This window comes from Heliconius melpomene, chromosome 21 (genome assembly GCF_056956725.1).
Source record: "Heliconius melpomene rosina isolate 202511_hmr_F chromosome 21, ASM5695672v1, whole genome shotgun sequence".
In the NCBI taxonomy this organism is placed as follows: domain Eukaryota; kingdom Metazoa; phylum Arthropoda; class Insecta; order Lepidoptera; family Nymphalidae; genus Heliconius; species Heliconius melpomene.
The window spans coordinates 6,635,089-6,651,455 of record NC_140409.1 but is presented as its reverse complement, the minus strand read 5'-3'; the positions used below and the strand labels follow the sequence as shown (position 1 = coordinate 6,651,455).

Genomic DNA, 16,367 nt, shown 5'->3' with positions numbered 1-16,367 from the left:
ACTAGATCTACTTTTGTTTTATATTATTCAATGTTTTGAGCTTAGATGAACCGGCTATTATGAAGTGAATATTTTTATAGGCAGGAGTTGAAATGACATGGGTGGTTGCTGAGCATACAGCTGGCGGCGCCGGCGAGGTGTCAGTGACTAAGGGGCAGCAGGTGGAGGTGCTGGAGGCGTGGGCCGTACGCCCGGACTGGTGGATGGTGCGAGTACCTGGTGAGCCACCGCAAGAAGGCGCGGTACCAGCTACCGTTCTTAAACCACAGCCACATCAGAAGACCTCGCCGTCGCGACGCCCCCTTAGTCAACCATCAGACGAGGCTATAGGTAAGTTAAACAACTTGTATATAAATAAAAGAAATAACAAATAAGACACATTGACCAAAATCATCAAACTCTAAATTCTCTTTTATAATGAATGAATACGTTTAAATAATAATATTTATGTTGGCAAAACACCTCTACTAATTGTTTTTGGTATTTGACGGTCAAGTCCTTATTTTGAATAAAATTATTTGACTTTGGTAAGTAATAAGTATAAAACTATTAAAATAATGGCTATGAAATTAATTACACAATACTGTTTTTTAATTATTGTTTGATTAATTATATGAAATACTAATATTTTCTAAAAATGTCATTATTCAAATTGATCATAGAATTTGAACTCAAAAAAAATACATAAACTGCCCACTTATAAGAAAATAATAAATATGAATAACATATTTTAATAATATAAGATTTTTCTTTTAATACACGAGTAAGTAAATTTTATTTTATACGATTTTAAAGATGTTTTGTGATCACTGAGTGAATGTTTTCGGAATGGCGGTAATACATCATTAGGTTTCCGTGAAATTAAAAGTGCTATCATATATACTACTTTCGCTATTCTATATACTCGTGATATACCTTTAAGCTTTTTTTCTGTAATCATGTTCAATCCAATTATATGAAAATATATTATTGGATATTTCCAATCCCATGCAGTCTTTACTTCAATAACACACTAAACTAAGATTGTGTTCTATAATTTTCAATCCTCATCAAAATGACCGTGCCTCTTTTTGGACGACAATTTTACAAGTTACTGTTTACTTAATAACAACATTACCCCTTTGTCAGGGTAACCCTTTTGTATATCCTGTTACGATAACAAATTCATGTACGCTGTTAAGAATCGAAAGACTCTTATTATTTGTTTTTATGACTGTTCGATGAAATATCTCAATTTAATTAAAAATATATATTTTTTAGTCATTTAAAGCTGCTTTCAATATATATAGGAAAAATTCGCGAGGTTTTAGCTGAGCTTTTCATTTGTGTGAGTGATTATAAAAGTTGAACCAGAAAAAAAAAACGTTCAAAAATAATATTTATTATTAGAAGTCAATAAGAAAAAATGCAAGATAAAAATTATATATAAATTTTTCTACGCCGGATATTGCATTCTCATGATTTTCAACCGCGTCCGATATGTCATTCGAGTTAATAATGAATATTTCCGTTATATCTTGTGCAGTAATTGTGCCGACTTTACCTTTCACTTTTAATAAATCAAATTGAAAAATAAAATATTCCTAATTAAATATTTGACGATGCTAACAGTAATCCCAACTTATGATGAACATTTAAATTTTCCCTTAGGATCAAAAATAAAAATTTCCTTAGATTTTAGAAATATATTTAATTGTATATTATTGCTTTGTCGTAAACAATATTTATTTATTTTTGAGGCCAGCCGTAGCTCAGGGGTTATATTAACACTTTTCTACACAAAAAGCCTTCAGCTTTCGGCGGGAAGTGGGGAAGGGAAGTCATAATAGTGTGTAAACACTAGTTTACCAGGTTCCTTCAGCCTACCCTGCTATGTGCGAAATAAAGCGTGAAGCGCAAAAAAAAACATATTAGATCTTTTCGCCACAGTGGCAACTCTCTCTTTAAAGTAAACCAAATCCGTGCACTTTAATTCGACACAATCAACGAGAAATGGTAGGATAGTCGCTTTTTATATGCTCCGAGGCATGAAATTATGAATTAAGAATCAGGTACTAAAATTAAAAAAAAAAGCCAAATGTACAACAAGATGTAATAAATATTCATCATCCTTTCGACCCGTTTAGCATGGTAGGTAGAAAAAACTTAACTGGTGAAATTAACGCCACACTTAATCTTATCGTAGTTCGCATTTATAATCGGATGCTCTTCCAATGTGACTTTTAAATTAAAGATATTATAAAACGAATACTCCTTACATGTAAGCAACATGATTTTTATTCATATAGAATAAATATTGGCACAATAAATAGATCCTAGAACAATGGGGCAATGTTGGTACTCGAAGCCTAAACGTACAGTAGTAGGCTTATCGATTGTGGACAATATTCTGAGTGAAAATGCAACATACTTTATATATAATATGTATCTAAAAATAATAATCGGTCGTGTCAAATAATATAATTTAATGTAGATATTATTTATTTTACTTAAACAATATTTGTTAATAACTTTTAATAGAAAATGTATGATTTTTGAGTTAAAAATAATTTTATATATTCAAACGGCATAAGCAAAACCATGCCAATAATGATTAGATAGATAAATGAACTAGTTGTCGAGAGCCCTCGGGAGCGACGCCAACTAGGTACCTACCTACCACCACTCATCTGTGCTAGTCTGAAAGACCAATGGGCTTGTGTAGTATTTAATAGTTGTACGAAGAAAATTAACAAATGAATAAGATAAATATTCATAGTTTACATTTTACACTATCAGAGAAACTCTCCTCGATGACACTAATTTAGAAATGGTGTTTTTTATAATCGATATTGATTCCATAAATTGGGTTTTTTTGTTAAAAAAAATCAGATTGACAGCGGGGCGGGTGGAGAGTTACATTATTTAAAATAAAAAAAATACAAAAATCAAAATCAAATCAGTAGGGTAGGCAGAGGGAACCTAATGTTAAGACACTCCGTTCCCCACTTTCTGCCAAATTCTGGAGGCATTGCGTGTTGAGTTGCAGGACTCAACGCCGCGCTTTGCCTTGACACCAAAACGAAGAAATGGAAATAAAAACGTAAATAAATATTTCACTTCCTCCCACAACCGTCGGTTTACTACGGCCTCAAAAATACATGAAAATTATTCTTTTAACATACATTTCTTACAAGTGCATTGTTTTTTATGTTTATAATCATACTATTTAACGTCATGGATCTAAGATATATTATTTTGCTTTTATGATTGCACTTGTAAGTACTAATATAGAAACAAAAATATAACTGCCATTTTTCTATTTCTCGGCGTCAGGCAGGTGTTACAAATCAAGCGTCGCGTTCACGTTAACGCGCTGATCGTGCGTACTCGCCGCCTTCACTGTATATTAATTTGTATGGCGTTTAAGTATACTGTCAGTTGCTTGTGACCTTGTTTATTGTATTGTATAGGATGGTAAAAACCACAAATATACTATAACGTGATTGCAAATGATTGATCACCTCAGTATAAATATAAGACACTTTGCACTCGTTGAAAATCTATAATTATGAAACAATATTATTGAAGACCTACTAAAGTATTATAGATACCAGATAATACAGATGTTTTTTTTAGCATTTCAACGTTTCACATTTCGTAAGGCTTAAAATATAAAAATTATAAATTAAAAATTAAAAAGTTAAAAATATAATTTTAGTGTCGGTTTTTGTAAAAAAAAATATTAGATAGGGTTTTTGTTTTTTTTAATAATTATATTTATTAAAAAAAATATTTTATACATCTACATATTTCTTATTGTTATAAATCATCCATTAAAAAAGATAAAACAGACGATTGAAAAAAAAAAACAATTATTATACGTAAAACAGTCGTGAGTGGAATGGTATAATTTAAAACACGTAAAATGCAGGAAGGAAATGGTGATATGGCTTGAAGCAAAAGACGTACGCAGCGATAGTAACGCCTGGGTACCCGCAACAAATATTTGACTATAAATTGACACATGTCAAAGAGAACATGAATATTAACTTTTTCATACATGATAAAATAACATTCTACTACGTCTTGCCTTTTTTGCAGCAGTCATTGGTACTTCTTTCCCTCCTTATTATTAATTGAAAATTATTAATATTATTAATAATTTGATACTCAGGTACTATATAACTCATGGTTTTAATAAAGTTTATGTTGCTATCAATTTATTCGCGTACAGCGATCAACCAATGAAACAAGTGTGCGTCGGATTCCATATTAGAAATTGAATAGCAACTCGCACGGGTCTTGCACAATAATGTACGAACAGAGGTGCTGTGGCTCGCGCCACTTATGTTACAATACGTTTCGGGTGTTGTTAGTTTTAGATGGTGAAGCTACTGTTAATGGATAAACGCCATGGTGAGTTTATATGTTGGTATCATATTTTTTTTATATACTTATATATCGACGTGGTGAACTTGAATTCTAATCCAGAGGGGTTATTACAAAGTCATTCTGAAATAAACATGGCCACCGCTACAATTAATGCGTTGTTACTTATATGTTTTTTCCAATTCAGTCTACGATACTACACTCTAAAATAGAGAATGTGGAACTTATTATGGATGTAAATGGAGTCAATTTATAGGTTAAAACTTTTTTTTAATTATATCTCTACAATTAAAACATATTTTTTTATATTTTCATAGAGTAAGATATAGAGTATAATGTCGTGTGTCTCTCTTTATTTACATTAATATTACATACATAAATATTAAACACCTTTGTGGCCCAGTGGCACAGCGTCCTAAATGACGATTGTGGATCCAGTTCCCACCTGGTATGAATTCTTTCCATATTCTCACTCTGGCGACAAAACAAAGCGCGGCGTTGAGTTCCACCAATCCGTCTCTAAAAATTGGGCGGAGAGTGGGGAATGTTTTAACATTTGTTTGCCTTGTCATAGAAAATAATACAACGATTCGAATTCGAATTTTAACATTCGAATTTCAACAAAATTATTGAATGGCAGTTACTACTAAATAAAATCTAGTCTAGTCTAGATCATTTTTATTTAAATAAAAAAATATCTAGATAATTTTAGTTTTACTATTTTTTTCATATTAGCTATTTACTTAAAATAACTATCTTCTTTACAATTAAATTGGCAGTAGTGCAATAAATGTCACTTCACTCATTCATTCCTATTTTCTTTGACCTTGGTATAATAATATCTATTAACTTCTCATCAGTTCTCGTAACTGTTTTTTTTCGATGCATTTACTTGCAATTTAAAGAGATATATATACGAGAGGTGGGTCACAGTAGAGCAACGTGGCTGCGTTAAAAGCTGGCGGAACTCCGGATGCGTTTCCATGAAATTTGCGCAAATTTTTAAAATCTAAAATTTAAACGCATTTTCCTATTTTGCTTATCGATTGAAAAAGTATTGAAATAACAATTAGTTGTGTATAATGTTGATCCAATACAGTTTTGCTAGTAGGTACTATTTAAAATAAAATTATTAAATCTATTCTAACTTATATTTTATAACGTAATCTAAAACTATACCTATATACTATATAAATAAAAAAATATAAATATTTATGTAGAGGTAAATATTTGATATTTATTACAGGTTGATTCCTTCCTTATTATATATTTTATTTATATTATTATTTGATTACTTCCAAAGCAATTTTGAGATAAATGGTCGTGACAGACGAACCAACATACAGACAGACGGACTACAAATTGATCCTAAAGGGGTCCATTGTTTTTCTTCTGACGTACGAAATCCTAAAAGAACCTAAAACCTTATTAGTTTGCTATAGTAGTAGGTTCGTACAACAAATTAACGACTGTCGACTAAGGTACTTACAAGCTGAATAAATCAAATGAGTCGTCTCATACTACGAGTATATTCCATAGCAAAAAATAACTTAAACTTAAAATACATTTTGTTCAATATTCTTCTTATACTCACTCGTATTACTATGTAATAGTTTCGAAGTTTACTTCAGGTTATGTTAGCATTGCTTTTGGCATCCACGACCAAATATAGAGGTAGGCTCTACTTAAACACGCTTATCTCATTATTACTTTAATAAGTTAAAGTAATACTATGAATGATAACTTATTTCTCGTCAATGGTAACGGATATCTAAAATACACTGTAAACATATTCGTCTACTATATTTTTGCATACCTATGAACTTGTAACTGTGTCATGTTTCCTTTGGCGCCACTTCGTTTTATTTCTGTTTATTTTTATTGTTTTTAATCTTATAATAAGTGTGCCGCAACGTTTTATAGAACGGTTAGATTTGTTATATATTGCGAAATCTTATGGTAGTTGTCTATTTTGAATGTCATCCACGCTCGCTTCGGACGTGTTGTAATAAACCGTAAATTTGGTGGATTTTAATTTTAGTTGTGTTAATGTTTAATATTTTTCTATATACTATTGTTTATATCGATTAATATTAATAAAAACAAAATGTATATGTAAAGTTTAATAAGTGAAAGTTTGTCATAACTAACGGAGTGTCTTAACACTATGTTCCCTTTGGCTAGTCTGCTGTGCGCGTGATACAGCGTGAAGTTGATTTAATTTTAACCATATGTAGGTTAACATTAAAAACTACTCTTAATTTATTATTATATTATGTTTCATTCATATTTTGTATACGCGATGTAATAATTTTGTGAAATATCCAGACATGCGACATTTTTATAGAATTATTTTATTAAAAGGTCGAAGTGTGATCCTAGGCACAAAATGATGACGCAACCATCACGGAATTCAACCTTAACATTGCTTCTGATGAGTGTACTATATAGACAGCGATTTAAATATAACTTCGCATCTGTGCGAGAGAACACCGAATCATAAGCTTGAGTTCAGCTTTTGTTAGCAATGCTTTTAGTCGGTCACCTATCACTTCTTCATATAATCGAATTTAGACGTCGCTGTGGCCCACTTGACCACCCACTTGTAGAAATGTTTATATTTAAAATACTATTTTATATATAAATTTATTGACATAAATTAAAACATATAAAGTACGGGTTTAGCTACGACGTATGCTATATGCATTTGTTAAAAGTTTTATTCCCATTACCAGTAATAGGAATATCTCCACAACATCTTGACGTTTCACCGTTTGATTTGCTTTTTACACTTGCACACCTTGCTGCACTTTTTACCCGGCTTTGCGACGTAAATGAGGATAATGTGTTTATCAGTTTCTGTATGTATGTTTGCTCTCATGTGGCGTTGTAGAGACTAAACTGGTTGACCGTATTTGTTGTTACTTACGTCAATCGATTTGTCTTAATCTTGAGAGTGTCACTAATTACATGTCAGTAAACATTCTATTTTGTCAAAATTTTTTTTACGCATATACAATAGATAAACAATAATAAAGACCTTTGGGGACCTTTACCTTTAGACAATTTTGTAACAAAATAATATAATAATTTATAAACATTATCATTTCGTTGTCAACAGAAGCGTCGTCCTCGGAACCCGGCGTGAGTGCAAGCGCAGCCAGTCCTGGTAAACACAGAAAGGGGATTATACCGTGAGTAATTATTATGATATGTACATTATGTCTACAATATTATTATTATCAAATATACAAGTTACTACATACACTCTAAAACGATTCAAGTTATGTAGAGACCGTAGTGTTTGGCACTCCGTTCTCTCTGTTCTCTCTCTCTATTTGTATGTACTTAAGTATTTTCGATACAATATTTATATAAGGGACGGTTGTGAGTTAGGTATTGATTGATTAAGGTACATTTACGAGTGGGTGACTACTTTTCGCCTAGTCTCGACTTTCGTTTAAAATAAAGAAATTTTTCAAATGAAATTACGGCTATTTTATACTCTAACGGATAACTTAGAGACTGCAGATATATAAGATAGTAATTTATATGGGAATAAACTAAGACGAGGAAGAGTCGCTTGAGAAGCCGGTCACGGTTTATTGTTTCATCCTGTCGTTATCACGGTGTGTTGGTGAGGTGCACAATAAAGTCATAATAATAAACGTAATAGTAACTTACACAAGGCGATTGACAATATTTGACAAAATAGGTTGAAAAAAAAACACATTCAAAATCAGTGATTGACTTTTAGTTGGTTATATTTTAGTATACTATAACAATGAAATTTAAAACCGAACATAATAAGCTAATTGCCTTCATTTTGTTATCATTATTAACTTGTTCTTGTCTCTGTCTTGTGTTTAAAAAGAAACCGGACAAGCGCGAGTCGGGCTCCCCAACGGGGGTTCCGTACAAAAAGTACAGGTTTTGAACTTTTGCTGAAATTCAGGCTTAGGTTAGCCAGAGCCCTTTCATTTCATACCTCACTCGAACTAGCGACTTTAATAAAAAATACGTTTTTTTAAGAAACCTATAACCAGAAAAATTGTGTCGTCCCCTTTTGTATAGCAGTCAAGTTTGATATTCGATACCGAAAATGATTCTATTATTATTTATAATTATATAAAAGTAAGTGCATTCTAAATGTTAAACGTTGCACAAGACACAACCAAAAATAAGTAATAGCTTTATTTGTATAAAAAGAAGACACCCTTCATTAATATAAAAATACAATTGCGTAAAAAAAATTGAAACGTAGTAGGAATTGAAGATACTCCTATAAAAATATTTTAGTCATCTTAGCCAATTAAGGTATACTTACTTTATTTTACTGAGATTATTAGGAAGTTCGATAAGATTACTAAAGAGCCATGTAGAGTTTCTTGTAAAGTTACAACTTTGTTGTTTGTACCCACCACTACCACGTACCACTTTTTAGAAAAATTAATAAGAAACTTCGTTACAATGTGGTATTTTAGTATTTTTATAATATTAAGAGAGATTCAGAAAATAGCTCGCTTGTCTCCCTCCTTAACTTTTATAATTAGTTTTGGTTGTCGTTTTACTACAACAATAAATTTTCCATAGATGTATATTGTTTGTTACGCTAACTGCAAAATTATAACTGCCTGAAATTATTCATAATGAAATGGAGAGTAAGAGATCCCCTGTAGTGAGAAGGTCGTAACATAAATGTTAATTTGTGTATCTACATAATATTTTCTTTTTCTTAATGTAAAGTTTACATTATTTTGTGCAATTGAGTATTATTATTATTATTAAAAAGGTTAAACAAAACTCATTCTTCAATTTACCAGAGGCGTAATTTCCAGTGCGTGTTATCTATAATGAGGCACTTACTGATGCTATTTACATAACTCTTTTAAACACATAAATACAAGGAGAATAAAATGTACATACAAGTTTAAAATACTCGTTAATTTACTGTTATAATTTCTATTTCTTTCGATACGTCGGGGCCTTGGGCACACAAAAAAGTTGGGGCCCACAGGAGGTGAAAATCACCATAGTATATTACGTAGCAGTTCTTCACAGGCCATTCGGGGCCCGTGGAGGTCAAGGGGTCTGTCCTGTATTTATATAACTGTAGTAATTTTTTTTAAACGATACCAATTATTTCACTTTATACATCTTGTTAATAACATTATCGGAGTTTTATTGAAAAAATAACTTTTTATTGAACTTTCATTTATCTAATGTGAATAGTATAAAACAAGAGTGAGACCGATGTTATTTATTGTTATAAGTAGACGCTATCCGTTGTTTGATGAGCGCGTCATGGAAGTGGCCGTTTTGGTTGCATTGTGAATTTGGCCGCGGTCCCAGGGGGCACTGGGCACTGGGCACTGGGCAGTGCGCGCTGCGCGGGCGACGCGACGGACGGCCGGCGTGTGTGGCGACTGGCGATGTCGCCGCTGCCGCGAGCGATCACCGCGCGTGAGCCGTCGCGCTATACACTTATCACTTTTAAAATTATCGCGTAATCTGGTCGATATACATATCTGATATCTCTTCGCCTTGCTAGATCGTATTTTCTTCATACTTTAGAAGGGCGATAACAGCGTGTGCGCCAATTGAGTGCCACTATTTGCCTGTTGGTAGTCGCTAGTCGGTGAACTTAACACTCAGTAGATATGTGATATGTGAACGTGGTTGTTTGTGATGTGCGTTGTGTTATATCAATCTAAGGATGTGGACTCAAATTGTTTTTTCAAAGTGAGTAATGTCAAAACTGCCTTCTCGATTGTAGTTGTGTTGTACAATTGTACCTATAGACCGATTTAGTATCTTCTTACTTATTTAAACTATTGTATTTGTATCTTACCACAGTAGGGGCTAATTTTCCTGTGTAGTTCTGCAAAGATAGATATCAGGCATAACTGTTTAGAGCCGACATCAAAAAGAGGAAGTCATCATATATATCGACTAGGTTTTTTTTTTTTCATTTACATATTTAATTTACCAAATGATACTGTCATCGTAGCTGGTATGAAAGTGTTGCTTTGTTTGACAGCCAGGTTTAAACTGACAACATGATGCTTACACTTAAGGTAGACAAAAGTAAACATGTTCGTTTTTGCACATGGAAAAAAATATAACAATTTATAATCGTAAATTGAACGTAAATGTTCACTTATGATTACTTGTGAGGAGATACTGACCCTGTTCTTTACTCGAATGAATAAATAGTATTAAATATTTGAGTGTAACTTTTAATGAAAATAGACGCTTAGATGATATACATTATATGAAGTGTGTAACAGATCGTAATAGAATATTTATTTTAGTCTTTCTGCAATATGATGTCGTCTCTTCAAACATATGATATGCTATCCATATGCTAAGTTACTGTTACTGTTGCAAACTGGTACAAAGCCTTACATAAATATTAATAAAATTACATAACGCCTTATTTCGTCATAACGCCTTTCTTCGGAGCCGAGTGTTAAGACACTCCGTTCTAATTAAGACGCTTCCGTTCTACGCTTTACGCCGAATTCTGGAGACTTTTTCACCCTAACACAGTGAGGATATGAAAATATTAAATATTTCATTTTCTCGAATGGGAATCGAATCCACAACTTGTTGCGTTGCCCTGCAACACGACTGGCCTTATATCATATTTACAGACTATTTAATATATTTACTTTAGAAATCTTCGAACTATGCCAAGTGAGATATCCTAAAATAAGTAACTATTCTAAATTATTTAATTGATTCCCTACATTAATTATCATTTTAAGTAACGATTTAAATACAAAACAATTTTAAATTGTTAAACAACTATTCTCGCTGCTTTCCCTACCTTACCTGTTATGATCGTGCTTCGTTATTTTACCTTTATTACGCGAGACCTATCTTCAACCTTCCAATTGAAGCTTCCTAAGAAGCACTGTATCATTTAAATAAGTATCGGTTTATATACTTCTGTTTTACAAAAGAAATGTGATTTTTAGATGTTTATGTTTATAGAAACTATCAGATTGTAGACTATAATCTTGAATTTGGTACAGAAAACTCGGTGGTCGAGTCCGACTCGCACATGATCGTTTTTTTTTTTCTTTTAATATATGCATGTGTCTGTTTATATATACCTAATCACGTTTTTATTCTCTTGAAATGTAATTTATGTTTTACTTAAAATATAAGTTCAAAGTTTTCATCACCGTAGCAAGCACCAAATGGTCTTTCAGAAACCAGTTCCTTGCGTTTCACCAAAACAATCGCACTTCAAAATATACGATAATTTTTCTCGTGCAAGACCACCAGCCCTGTATAAACGGTCTTTCATTATTAAAGAAAAGAGATGCATATGAAAGTCTGGTTTATTGATGGATTGTAACGGGTGGCTTTGCCGCTGGCTTGTATCGTCTCGAGCTCTGTGTAGTAAATTTCCTGACTATACTAGGGGCGCGAATCGGACCTCAATTTTGACTCGCTGCGGTCGCAAAATCTCGGTAGTGGTGTTCACATGTTGAGCGAAGCGAGAAATGAATTTTTGAATTTTTAGAATTTTTTTCCCCTAAACCATCTACGTGGTCATATCTATATGTTTGTAAATTTTCATCTCAATCGGTCACACCGTTTGAGAGCCTATTGGTGATAAAGAGTGTAAAAAGTCTCCAGTAGAGCGCTCCGCTCGCTTCGCTCAACTATCACATTTAGCAACAGCCGTGTGCGGCTTCTTCACCTTCATGATAGTAGTGTCACTGGAGGTCGACAACTGACTTTTTGAGTTCATACGACAATAAAATAGTCGCTGCCCCTTGAGTTTCTTTCTTAAATCTTCGAAATCTAGATCTTTCATAAGTTCTTAACTTTGATTAACTCTGTCTACTCTGTAGTGATGTGCTTATACGAGCTCTGTCAAAAGAATTATAAATCTGTTTCAAAGCCATTATGTATTGCCATGATTTAAAACATTTGTGAGGAAATGAAAAACAAAAAGGGAAAAAGCGAAAATGACGGCCTGAATATATGTGTATGGTCTAAGTCTATTCTAGTCTATTTTATATAATTTCTTTAAATTAAATGCATTATAATTAAAATTATTTATTAAAAAATAAATAAACAAATAAATGAGCAAAAATATTTTACTCAGATGTACCGATTATCATATACCTACGTTAAATAGTAAGTTTAAACATTAAATATATAAGAAAACCATAGTAAAACTTTATAGTTATCAGGTAAAGCGTTATAAATATTAATAACCATTGTGTAGAAACCAAAGAAATGTGGTTAATGTATATATTGCATTGGATCATCGCGGTGACGATCTATTTTAAGACAGCGGTTGTGTCAAGCAATAATTATGCATATTAGGTGAAGTAATACTGAATGTAAATATTTATAATTATTTTTGAAGTTACTGATTAGTATAAATTTTAAACAGTACTAACTATAGATAAAAAGTATAAGAATATCACATAATAATTGTAGCACATTACAATTATTTTTTGTCTTGTCTTTATGACGGAAAGTAATATGATATACGATTGTATATAATTATATTTAAAATTTTACACTACTTACAATTAATTTACATAGTGTTATTGTTTTATGGTGCTAAAGTAGTTTTTTTTTATAATAGACGGTGGATCCCGCGTCCAAGCAAGTCGCAGGGAAAGGGTGAGAAAACACCAGGTGGCGCTAAGTCCCCCGCCTCCGCTGACAAGCCCTCCCTCAAAAAAGTGCCGTCTGAAAAGAAGCTTAAGGTATAGTATCGAAATTTATTTTATTATGTCTAAAATAATATTTAAATAAGTATATAATTTTTGTTTTGAAGTATTATTAACTTCATAAAGTTTTTTTTTTTAAAAATAACGTTTTTTTGTTTACCTTAGATAATACGAGTGTATTTAATCTTTAATAAATTATAAACATTTGAAATGATTTCTATTAACGTGTAGCATTAGTTACTAAGGTAAGAAAGATAAAGTAATTGTGTCTTATAATTATATGTTGTCAATATGATCAAGGTGATATGTATATTCAAAATGACAGAACTGATAATGTCAGAATTCTATGTTGAATGCGTGAATGGTCAGAACTTTACATTATAGGGTTTATGTAAATCAAAAGTATTTCAAGCACATTATATGATGAGACAAAGTATCGTGAAAGTGGCCTGGGTAAAATTGAGTTATAATTTAGTTGACGAAACTACGATGTATAAATCCATATTATTGATATATTAATAATATCTTCTAATCACATGTGATCAGAAAAGGAAATAGATTGTACATATTTCTTAGATTTGATATTATTTTTTTAGTAAATTGGTATTATTAACAATAATTTAACAGAATTTGTTTGAATTCTCAAACTAGTATCTGAACTTATTGTTATTTTACTAGTTCAGCAGTAAGTTTAAACATTTAAGTTATACTCGTATTATATTGTAAATTTACCTATCTGTTTACTTACTTTCCCTACTATTTATCATTAACCTGTTAAATTTATCGTTATATTCTCCATTTTTCAAATCCTCCATATTTATTGCATAAAATTTACAGTGACATTACAAAAAATGCGTAAGACTCCGTATGTTGGAGGAATTTAATATAAATTCAGTTGACAATGAAGCTATAATTGAAGTGTTTATTTACGTAGTTACCTAATGTGGAGAGCGCACGAATTGAAGATGGTGAAAGCAGTGTGACCGCAATTGATGATGCCGAGGATGATGCACCCGATGTAGAACTGCCACCACCTATGAAGCCCATACAGGCAAGTGCTTCCATTATTACATTTTACATTTTTTATACATTTTATTATAAATCAATTCTTCAAATCAGACCTATTTTTTTAAAAACGTATATAAAAGCATATGGGCATTGTGGGCCCAACTATCATAATAAATCAAAATATTTATATTATCATTGACTGTGTTGAATATAACGTTGTCCACCTACAATATGAATTATTTAATTTTAATCTCAGAATTTTAGTATTAATCTAAATAAGTAAAATTGAATTAACCTCTATATTCATTATATAATCGACTAGTTCACGTCATTGCCCTCGTATTCTCGGAATGTACTGAATTTACACTATTCTACGAACGCCGGTCGATGGCATTCGGTGGTGCCAGGGAGATAACCGTATTTATCCACATTCCTATCAATAGCATTGTTTATCTATATATAATATATTTTCATACACATGTATACGTCGTATCAAACGTGTAAATTAATAGTTTCAAATGCAACGAATGAAAAACGGATAGAAATTTTTTTTTTAATTATTACGTTAAGCAATATATTAATGTAATATTTATAAACGTTACTAACAAGTAGTTTCGGTGCGGTCTCACATATGTATCTAAAATGAACTCCAGCAATATGTTTAATTAAATGTACCTGGTGCATACAAATATATTTGGGGAGCATTTATCGATTTGTAATTCATAGTGAATGCAGTAAGTAAAGCAATAGAGGATGGTTGGATGGTTTCTATACATATCTATCTATATAATAATCCAATGGCTCAATCATCTTTTCAGACTAAGATATACCTTTATTTAACGCTACCTCTGAAAGGGCCCCACTTTCAAGTGAATGAGTAGGCATACTGTCTTAACTATATGTATATATTAGAATAATAGGCCTGAAAATTTCAGTTTTGCTAAAATGACTTAGGTCTAGCGGTTTTGGTATCTTGAGCTATAAAATTATATAACATTTCTCGGACAGTATTGAGATTGCCCATTATGCAAATTATTATTTATTTATTTGAGTTAGGTTATAAAAATTTATTTAATTACTAAAAGTATTTTAATATATAAAGTTATATTTTCAGTATGTACAATAACATTAAATGGCATGCCAAAGACATAAATGGATTTTGATTTCCTGGCGCCAGACTAGAGAGCACTATATTCAATTAGGAACATCAAACACATCATCTCGTTAGGGCCAGTAACAAACGGCGCATTGATATACACAACTAGGTTGGTTGCTATATACATAGTAGTCCGAACATTCATGGAGACTGAGGGATCCTTCGTTCCACATACGATTATTAGACTCTTGTTAGTTTATGGCTAACAAATATTTATTTTAATATACTCATACGTAGTGTTGATTTATACTCGCTATTCCGACAGGATCCTCAGGCGGTACTGCAGCAAGCACCCATACCAGCTACCACCGCTGCTGCGCCCGCTGCTCGGGTCAGTATAAATATGCACTTTGTTATCTCAATCTTCTTTTACTAATTCTCTAAAAACCTTACTATTATATGATTGTACTTCTTTTTCTTAATTTCTAACTCATAACTAACGAAAAAGGGCGGATTATAGGTGCTTGTGAAAATGTAGGTTATATGTTGATGACATTTTCAGAATTCATTGGCAATGGATGCGCTGGATTCTAACGGTGGTCCCGCGGATATCGCCGAAATAGAGCAAATAGTCAAGGAAAAGATGGTTCGATTAAAATCAGAGCATGGAGTGTGCACTGTGCATGGATATCATTTAAAGCTTTTTGTTTAATTTTTGTAGCATTGTATCTGGAAGTCGTTTCAGTTGCAATATTTATTTGTGTTATGTAGTATATTAATATTAACTTTTGAACAATCTTTGAATCAAATGATTATAATAGTATCAAAGGACTGTTGTACATTTTGTAAGATATGAGAAACAGGAAACGTTGCGGCCTTAGATTTCAGCTCGTTTTAGTTGCACCTGTTTTGATTGGGGTCGATAATCGTTGGACATTATTAATGGTGTGCTTAATCATGTGTGATAGTGCCGCTTCAGTTGATGCCAGCAGCGAGTGATACTCATCAATACTTGCTGCCTAAGTAATTCGATTATACTAATTTAAGTAACTTAGTATAAGAAATAGATAATTTCACTACAAAATGACATGCAATTCAATTTATTGACTTCCATTTGTTAAATGTTATGTGTTTTCATTTACAAACAGAATACTTAGGCCGCAAGTGTATCTTATTCTCTTTGT

The 16,367-nt window shown here is 32.0% G+C and overlaps 1 protein-coding gene across 7 annotated transcripts in view; it reads left to right on the top strand.

The window, feature by feature from the left end:
- trio (trio Rho guanine nucleotide exchange factor) overlaps window positions 1–16,367 on the top strand; it is a 63,144-nt gene that overhangs the window by 32,947 nt on the left and 13,830 nt on the right. For 6 of the 7 annotated variants that reach the window (XR_014879313.1, XM_085206509.1, XM_085206512.1 and 3 more), the window contains 6 exons: window positions 81–330; window positions 7,493–7,565; window positions 12,992–13,115; window positions 14,014–14,130; window positions 15,509–15,574; window positions 15,746–15,829. Coding sequence is in view for 6 of the 7 variants with exons in the window: in XM_085206509.1 (XP_085062635.1) it covers window positions 81–330; window positions 7,493–7,565; window positions 12,992–13,115; window positions 14,014–14,130; window positions 15,509–15,574; window positions 15,746–15,829 (714 nt within the window). In the remaining variant the exon portion in view is untranslated. The remainder of the gene's footprint in view (window positions 1–80; window positions 331–7,492; window positions 7,566–12,991; window positions 13,116–14,013; window positions 14,131–15,508; window positions 15,575–15,745; window positions 15,830–16,367) is intronic. The other variant, XM_085206510.1, reaches the window with a different exon arrangement.